The following is a 10,000-nucleotide window of genomic DNA, read 5'->3' as shown; positions in this document are numbered from 1 at the left end:
AGCCACACCCAATGAACGGAGCAAACATATCTAAAAGTTCAGTACAAACCATTCAAGCGAACTGAAGGCACTATTGGTTTAGGGCCTAGTTTGGACAAAATCCTGCAGTACAGGTTACACTTCCAAGAACAGGGTTGCCTACCCTTGCTCTAGGGTCTTGTGGTGAAACAACGGCTGTGAAAGGTATTGGGGAAACAGCTTTCTCCCAGGGACCATATCACAACGTGTCTCAGAGTAAGGATAGCAATCTAGGATAACCTCCCCTTGCCAATATAATTGGACTCACTGTGAAGGCAAAATCCTCAAAATCAATACTGCTACTCTAAGATTCTTCCTGAATATGGGCCCCGGCATGTCAGCAATGTCACTTCCCCTGAAATGCAACAACATGAATAAGAGTTAGCTCAGTCAGTCAGTAACTTAGCTAACTAACCACTAATGTAAATGTGCAAAAACCTAATCAGACTAATTATATGAAGACAACACAGCCTATTTGCAGTGAAATTAGGAGGGGAATCTTTCAGTCAACAACACAGCAATAAACAGTGAACAAAGTAGCTTGACAAACTGTTGAATAATCTTTAGCTAGCTAGTCTTTAAAATATAGATACCAATTAATTATATCGCAAGTTATTTTCTAGAAACCTAGCTACAGTGGTGAACTCTGATGGTGGGAGTAAGCGAACGCTGGCTAGCTTTACCCCAACAGTTTCAAGATAGCTGGCTAGTTAATGGTATTTGTATCAACTTTACTAATCAGACGAATAGCTAGCAAATATATTTGATCACATATGTTCCCTTGTAGCAGCTAGCTGATCCAATTTTAGACGCATGTCACCACACTGAAAAGCTGATAATCTGAATATTCGTTGTTTTCAGCAGCGGCCAGCACACCCAAAGTCACTTATGTCAAACTAGCCACAATAACGTTTAGACACATTAGTGGAATTTGCGGTTCGCCTTCAAAATAAAAGTCCTGCATTGAAACTGATGCAAATGGTTACAAATAGTGGAATCATGCCATGTTTAGACTAGATAATGCTGAACAAGTTTGGAATGTTTTTATATAAATTCAACAAAAGACAATAATTCATTAATTTGACAAAAAATGACAAATTAGTTGAAATCGCAATGTGGATGTATTAGACTTCATAATTGCATTGGAGGCATACACTGTATGTACTGTACAGTCTAACCTATGGATTGTGGATCAATTCAAATGGGGTATCAGCCTATTCAGTGACACCCACAGAACACAACTGTAAAGAGTTTACACACATATTAGCATCGTAGCTTTTATTGCAGGACTTTGACTTTTGGGAAATCACCTCCCCCGGCAGTCCATTGTGTGCACAGTGGTGTCATTTACCAGTGTGTCATTTACCAGTGGTGTCATTTCACAGTGGTGTCATTTCCCAGTGGTGTCATTTCCCAGTGGTGTCATTTAACAGTGGTGTCATTTCCCAGTGGTGTCATTTCCCAGTGGTGTCATTTCCCAGTGGTGTCATTTCACAGTGGTGTCATTTCACAGTGGTGTCATTCCACATTGGTGTCATTTCACAGTGGTGTCATTTCCCAGTGGTGTCATTTCACAGTGGTGTCATTTCACAGTGGTGTCATTTCACAGTGGTGTCATTTCACAGTGGTGTCATTTCACAGTGGTGTCAAAGTCCTGCAATAAGAACTAACTGTGGTGTGGGGGCTGTGCTTTGGCAAAGTGGGTGGGGTTATATCCTTCCTGTTTGGCCCTGTCCGGAGGTTTCTTCTGATGGGGCCACAGTGTCTCCTGACCCCTCCTGTCTCAGCCTCCAGTATTTATGCTGCAGTAGTTAATGTGTCGGGGGGCTAGGGTCAGTTGGTTATACCTGGAGTACTTCTCCTATCTTATCCAGTGTCCTGTGTGAATTTAAGTATGAATTTAACTCTCTCTAATTCTCTCGTTCTCTCTTTCTTTCTCTCTCTCTAGGACCATACGTCACGGCAAACCGGGCATGATGACTCCTTGCTGTCCCCAGCCGCCTGGCCTTGCTGCTATTCCAGTTTCAGCTGTTTCTGCCTGCGGTTATGGAACCTACCTGTCCCAGACCTGCTGTTTTTCACTCTTAATGATCGGCTATGAAAAGCCAACTGATATTTATTCCTGATTATTTTTTGACCATGCTTGTCATTTATGAACATTTTGAAAATCTTGGCTCTCTCTAATTCTCTCTTCTCCTCTTTCTTTCTCTCTCTCGGAGGACCTGAGCCCTAGGACCATACGTCACGGCAAACCGGGCATGATGACTCCTTGCTGTCCCAGTCCACCTGGCCTTGCTGCTATTCCAGTTTCAACTGTTCTGCCTGCGGTTATGGAACGCCACCTGTCCCAGACCTGCTATTTTCAACTCTTAATGATCGGCTATGAAAAGCCAACAGAAATTATTCATGATTATTATTTGACCATGCTTGTCACTTATGAACATTTTGAACATCTTGGCATAGTTCTGTTATAATCTCCACCCGGCACAGCCAGAAGAGGACTGGCCACCCTCATAGCCTGGTTTCTTCTAGGTTTCTTCCTAGGTTTTGGCCTTTCTAGGGAGTTTTTCCTAGCCACCGTGCTTCTACACCTGCATTGCTTGCTGTTTGGGGTTTTAGGCTGGGTTTCTGTACAGCACTTCGAGATATTAGCTGATGTACGAGGGCTTATAATAAATACACTTGATTTGATTTGATTTGAATAGTCTTGCAACATCCCAGACAACTCCCATACTTAATTAAATGTTCTGGGAACTTTAAAAGAACTTAGACCAGGTGTTCTGCCAACATCCTTCCAACATTATTGGAACCTGTGCAACCTAACTTAAACATTGTGTGAATGTCATCACAACTGGACAGTTTTTGTGTTTTGGGAACCTATCTCTTGTCATATACCACAATGTTCCCACAACCTAAGAAACATTGTGGGAACCTTAAGAACAGACAAACTGTGTTTGGGAACGTTATTGTAACGTCAGCTGAATGCTTTTTTGAACCCTAAAAAAATTGCAGAATCATCCGCACAACTGAACAGTTTTAGTTTTTTGGTACCATGCCTTTTGTGATGTCCCCATAATGTTCTCACCAGACTGTTCCCACAAACTAATGAAACATTTTGGAATCTTTAAAGAACAGATTAAATGTTTTCTTGGAACTTCCTTGCAACATCAAGCAAATGTTTTATGCAAACATTCTATAATCATCAGCATGACTTGATAGTTTTTGTGTTATGATAAATTTGCTGCGACCTAACGAATGTTCTGGGAACGTTTACAGAACCAATTTGATTTGCTGGGCCCCTGTAACAAAATAATGCACATTTTTGTTTATTTCCGATCCATACCCGGAGCTTTGACGACAAGGACCCAGTGAAAACAACATGTATTATAAAAAATTGTTGTTTTTGTCGTCACAGTGTTGTTGTTTTTGTTTTTGTTGTCACGTCATTAGGCTTGTGATTTACTTATTCACAAGGAATTGTAAAACAGTCATGCTGACTCACAGAGAGATAGGGGTGGGAGAGAGATAGAGAGAGGACGAAGAGAGAGAGAGACAGAGCGAGAGAGAGAGAGAGAGAGAGAGAGAGGAGAGAGAAGAGAGAGAGAGAGAGATACGAGAGAGGAGAGAGGAGAGGAGAGATAACAGAGAGAGAGAGAGAGAGAGAGAGAGAGAGGAGAGAGAGAGGAGAGAGAGAGAGAGAGAGAGAGAGAGAGAGAGAGAGAGAGAGAGAGAGAGAGAGAGAGAGAGAGAGAGAGAGAGAGAGAGAGAGATCTCTATGCTCACGTTCTGACCTCTGTTCGACAGTCTCCTCATATTTAGCTTGAACGAAAGTATTTGCCAAGCCAAATCTTCTGAACTGAATGATTAATTTTCATATTAGCAAAAATAGCTGCGAGGGAATTGAAGAGAATCAATTTATGTGGAAAATATCACAGCTGTTGGCAATTGTCTCTGTCCCTTGAGTTTCACATTCGTATTCAACATCAAAGAATGTTTTTTTCTCACAATGTGGTATATAGACGAAACCAAGAGATACATTCAAGGGACAAATCACAATGGTTTGATCTTTCTAGAGCTTTAACGTACCATTTTCATCTCATTGAGCCTTAACCCAACATACTGTAAGCTGTATTTTCTCACATTTACAGATCAATTAACATTTGAAAACACAGACATAAGGAGAGCTCACAATGTGTCTGAGACACTGACAGCTGTGTGTGTGTGTGTGTGTGTGTGTGTGTGTGTGTGTGTGTGTGTGTGTGTGTGTGTGTGTGTGTGTGTGTGTGTGTGTGTGTGTGTGTGTGTGTGTGTGTGTGTGTGTGTGTGTGTGTGTGTGTGTGTGTGTGTGTGTGTGTGTGTGTGTGTGTGTGTGTGTGTGTGTGTGTGTGTGTGTGTGTGTGTGTGTGTGTGTGTGTGTGTGTGTGTGTGTGTGTGTGTGTGTACGTGTACGTGACTATATTGAGTTGCACCCCCCCACCCCTTTTTCCCTCAGAACAGCCTCAATTTGTCGGGGCATGGACTCTAATAGGTCTCTAAAGCGTTCCACAGGGATCCTGGGTCATGTTGAACCCAATGCTTCCCACAGTTGTGTCACGTTGGCTGGATGTCCTTTGGGTGGTGGACCATTCTTGATACACACTGGAAACTGTTGAGTGTGAAAACTCAGTAGCGTTGCAGTTCTTGACACAAACCCGGTGCACCTGGCACCTACTACCATACCCCGTTCAAAGGCATATTTTGTCTTGCCCATTTACCCTCTGAATGGCACCCATAAACAATTCATGTCTCAATTGTCTCAAGGCTTAAACATACTTCTTTATTTAACCTGTCAGCTCCCCTTCATCTACACTGATTGAAATAGATTTAACACGTGACATCCATGAGGGATCATAGCTTTCACCTGGATTCACCTGGTCAGTCTGTGTCATGGAGAGAGCAGGTGTCCTTAATGTTTTGTATACTCAGTGTACAGTGAGCTCGAAAAGTATTGGGACATGTTGTTGTTGTTTTTGGCTCTGTACTCCAGCACTTTGGATGTGAAATGATACAATGACTATGAGGTTAAAGTGCCGACTGTCAGCTTTAATTTGAGGGTATTTTCATCCAAATCGGGTGAACCGTTTAGAAATGACAGCAATTTTTTGTACATAGTCCCTCCATTTTAGGGGACCCAAAAGTATCGGGACAAATTCACTTTTGTGTGTATTAAATCCTAAGAGTCTATTGCCGCACCCGTGCATCAATTTAAGTAACTTAGTAAAAAATCCCCATCAAAATCCACTGTCTCAATCCACTGCATCCTCCTTCGTCGGCCTTTCGCCTCTGTGGTGGAAGGTGGCAAGGCTACGACGGTGTTAGTCACAACACGAGACATCTATATCGTCCGAACGATTTGGCCTGTAAAACTCATATGATCACTCAGGGGTCAAAGGGGAGACTCTCTCACACACACAACGATGTTCTCCGTTTTGCTCATCTGAAGGTTAACCCATACAAACGAATGGAACAACCAAACAATAAGGGGTTAAATATGTGTTCGTAAAACTAACTATTTTCTGAGCTTTCTTATGCCTCCTAGATGTAGGTGAGACAATTCAAAACCTTATTCCTTTTTTAATTTTTTTGCCATTTATGACCGTGTTATACAATGTGTTTCTATGAGCTATCGTAGTAAAGGCCAAATTCAATATTTTGTTCAAATAATAAAATAAAATAAATGTATACCTAAAGGGGGTAAACAGCTAAATGATTCATGGTATGACCATCTTTAAACAACTCCATATGTTATCTTTGTAGCACGCCCCCCCCCCCCCACAGACTTTTAGAGATGAAAGTAGTCGCAAATTTAGCATCTGATCCCATATTCCTAGAACAGAATGATTACAGCAAGCGTGTGACTCTACAGACTTATCGGAAGCATTTGCTGTTTGTTTTGGTTGTGTTTCAGATTATTGTGTGACCAATAGAAATAAAAATAATTAATTGTACAGTCATGTGGATGCTACCATGATTACGGATAGTCCTGAATGGGGGGACTGTGTACAAAAAGTGCTGTAATTTCTAAACGGTTAACCCGATATGGATGATAATACCCTCAAATTAAAGCTGACAGTCGGCACTTTAACCTCATAGTCAGTGTATCATTTCAAATCCAAAGTGCTGGAGTACAGAGCCAAAACAACAAAACACTTGTCACTGTCCCAATACTTTTAGAGCTCACTGTATGGAGGCGTATACATCATTCTCTGTGGGTGTTGTCTTCAGGGATCTACTCACACATCGGACTGTGGCAATCATCAAATTACACTGGGTTATTTAAAGATGCTAGAGCTTTGATTGACAATGGTCTGACTGTCACAATGTGGTGATCAAATGATCAGAGTACTGTAAATTGATCAAAGTACTGTAAATTGATCAAAGTACTGTAAATTGACCAAAGTACTGTACATTGATCAAAGTACTGTAAATTGATCAAAGTACTGTAAATTGATCAAAGTACTGTAAATTGACCAAAGTACTGTACATTGATCAAAGTACTGTAAATTGTGACAGTTTAAAAAAATATATATATCTAGGTCCATATCTGGTGACATATTTCAGAAAAAAGGTTTGATTGAGTAAAACTTATACAGTAGCCTAATTAACCAATAAAAAAGTTTACTTGTATAAGGTTATGAATAATACAAGCTAGGTAATGGGAATGGGAACATTACATACATCTATGTTGGGAGTAATACATAGATGTGTCTCAGTTAAAAATGAAATGTGTCCTCTAGAACATATTGATATCAGAATAGCAATTGGCTGAGATCGGGAATCGACATGAAATCGAACTCAGAAGCAGGAGACTGCACCCCGCCTGCACCCCTTGTCGTTGATTGAATGGTTTCAGCACCACTGAGTATTGAACAGCTCGACAGCGTTCCGCACCACTCCGCCCAGTCGTCCTCAATCAGACATCACCGAGTTGAGTTTCTTATTCGCTCATAGTTTCAACAGAGACGATCCACGAAGGGGATAAAACCAACTGTCACTAGTTCACCTAAAATCCAAGTCTTGAATACTTCCCCGATAGAAAATGATGTGTGAAGGTTTAGATGCGACAGAAAACGTGAAAACAGCTTCCATAGACTAAACAGATTCCCTATCAATGCCAGTATTCGTTCACTAACAACATGCTCTGGGAACGGGATGATACACTAGGAGAGCCGGTTGAGGAATTTAAGAAAAGCTAAAAACAGAAGGCTGTGGTCTTTGACTGCGTTAAAGATGTAGCCTACATAATGAAAATATCAATCAATTCGTGAGATATATGTGGGATCCTGCAATAAGCATTTTCATCACTTTAAAGTTTGCGGTGTCCAGTCCAGTGTGTCGAGGCTTAACATCCGAACGGGATCCACTGCTTGATTCTACTGTTGAGTCTACTGTTCTCTCCGAATATTCAGGAGAATCAAACGCGAGTTATGCCAACATTCTCTCTAAAATCACTCTAAAACAATCATGTTCTTGCCTCACTGATAATGTGAATGGTTCATATTATTTTGAATATTTTCAGACACAGTTATTGCAGGCAACGCCAAAGAAAACGAATATCATAACATGCAATGTGTGTAGGCTAATTGAGGAGACCCATTCATTTGAGGCTATGTGAATAAAGGTGAAAATAGGTACAAAATCGCAGATCCTGAAGCAAAGACACGGAAACATGCAGAGACCTCGCGTGGAATGGCAAGACATTAGGAGGGGAAACTCACCATTGACGGATATAATCCGAAGACCGTGATTGAAAGCACCAGGTACAGGACACTCAACAGAACACGCATTCTGTCTGTCTGGAGGCAGTTACACTTTTCTCGCTTATTCACGCAGAGCCCTCGTTGCGGGACTGCGTCAGCGTCGCTGCCGGTGTAGGCTATGCCCGCCACTGTTCAGAGCGCTCCAACAGAAGAAAACGGATAGATCCACGATCATTCCCACCCACAGCTCCGTGGACTCTGGCGTGAAGCCAATACAGAAAGTGCTGCCTGGTCTGATTAAAACTGACACCATAGATAAAAGTTTCTGCCAGGGGACGAGACAGACCTACGAGACTATAGGGGAGTCACGCAACAGATGTGGCATCATGTGTTGTGTGTCCTGGGTGTTGGGCAGAAATGTTTGTCGATCAGTTCCAAGACCTGCCACTCCCCACGCAGTGCCGGGAGAAAAGGCAACAGAACTGACAACAGTTACAAACGCACACCTCCCACTGGGAAAGGATAGGATTTAGAGCTTTAATTACCAGATCACGACACCACTTGTACACATTTACATTGACACATAAAATGCGCTTTAATTGTTAACGAATAAAGGTGCGTGACAAACTGTACTGGATGTACAGTAATACACCATATTGAAATGCATGGAACCTATGAAATATGAAGTGGTAAATAATCATTTCTTGGCGTTACAATTTTTACAATGTGCCACTTCAGGATGGACATGTGCAGTGCATCAATTGACTATGCAATGCAGGGCACATGCCACACTAAGTTAACATCCATTTACTACTATGAAAACAAGCTGATATTGTTTTGAATCCCAGTCAAGCAAACCCCCGTAATTTGCAGCATTGCTGCCAGGAGTGGGATTGACAGTAGAATGACAGAAATTATAATGTGATGACTTCTTGGTGCCTACAGTACCAGGGTTAGACCTCATCTACAGAACCATAGACCTCATCTACAGTACTATAGACCTCATTACAGTACTATAGACCTCATCTACAGAACCAGGGTTAGACCTCATCTTCAAGTACCAGTGTTGGACCTATCTACAGAACATAGACCTCATCTACAGTAACCAGGGTTAGACCTCATCTACAGTACCAGGGTTAGACCTCATCTACAGAACCATAGACCTCATCTACAGTACTATAGACCTCATCTACAGAACCATAGACTCATCTACAGTACAGGGTTAGACCTCATCTACAGTACCATAGACCTCATCTACAGTACCAGGGTTAGACCTCAATCTACAGTACCAGGGTTAGACCTCATCTACAGAACCATAGACCTATCTACAGTATATAGACTCATCTACAGAACATAGACCTCATCTACACTACATAGACCTCATCTACAGTACCAGGGTTAGACTCATCTACAGAACCAAGACCTCATCTACAGTACCAGGGTTAGAACCTATCTAAGACCATAGCCTCATCTACAGTACCATAGACCTCATTACAGTACTATAGACCTCATCTACAGTACCAGGGTTAGACCTCATCTACAGTACCAGGGTTAGACCTCATCTACAGTATCCATCAGACCTCATCTACAGTACTATAGACTCATCTACAGAACCATAGACCTCATCTACAGTACTATAGACTCATCTACAGTACCATAGACCTCATCTACAGTACCAGGGTTAGACCTCATCTACAGTACCATAGACCTCATCTACAGTATATAGACCTCATCTACAGTAACTATAGACCTCATCTACAGTACCATAGACCTCATCTTACAGTACCAGGGTTAGACCTCATTACGATACCATAGACCTCATCTACAGTACGCATAGACTCATCTACAGTACCATAGACTCATCTACAGTACCAGGGTTAGACCTCATCTACAGTACAGGTTAGACCTCATCTACAGAACCATAGACCTCATCTACAGACATACCATCTACAGACCTAGACCATTTACAGAACCATAGACCTCATCTACAGAACCATAGACCTCATCTACATAGACCATAGACACCCTCATCTACAGTACCAGGGTTAGATAAGACCTCATTCTACCAGTACATCTTATGATAGACCTCATCTACAGTACCATAGACCTCATCTACAAGTACCAGGGTTAGACCTCTCATTACAGAACCATAGACCTTCCCATCTTCATTCTAAGTACTCTCCCATCAAGATCATCTACAGTAACCTAAGAGACGTCATCATTACAAGTAAACAGTAGGAACC

General features: G+C 41.7%; 1 protein-coding gene across 1 annotated transcript in view; it reads right to left on the bottom strand.

The window, feature by feature from the left end:
* The window catches only part of LOC112071506 (noelin-3-like), a 30,525-nt gene extending 22,328 nt beyond the window's left edge, over nucleotides 1-8,197 (bottom strand). The window contains exon 1 of the mRNA XM_070439417.1: nucleotides 7,776-8,197. Within this exon, the coding sequence (XP_070295518.1) occupies nucleotides 7,776-7,844 (69 nt within the window). The 5' untranslated portion in view covers nucleotides 7,845-8,197. The remainder of the gene's footprint in view (nucleotides 1-7,775) is intronic.
* Nucleotides 8,198-10,000: the final 1,803 nt, after the last annotated feature.

This window comes from Salvelinus sp. IW2-2015, unplaced genomic scaffold (assembly GCF_002910315.2).
Source record: "Salvelinus sp. IW2-2015 unplaced genomic scaffold, ASM291031v2 Un_scaffold1625, whole genome shotgun sequence".
Classification (NCBI taxonomy): domain Eukaryota; kingdom Metazoa; phylum Chordata; class Actinopteri; order Salmoniformes; family Salmonidae; genus Salvelinus; species Salvelinus sp. IW2-2015.
The sequence above is the reverse complement of the archived record's forward strand: the minus strand, read 5'-3'. Positions and strand labels throughout refer to the sequence as shown.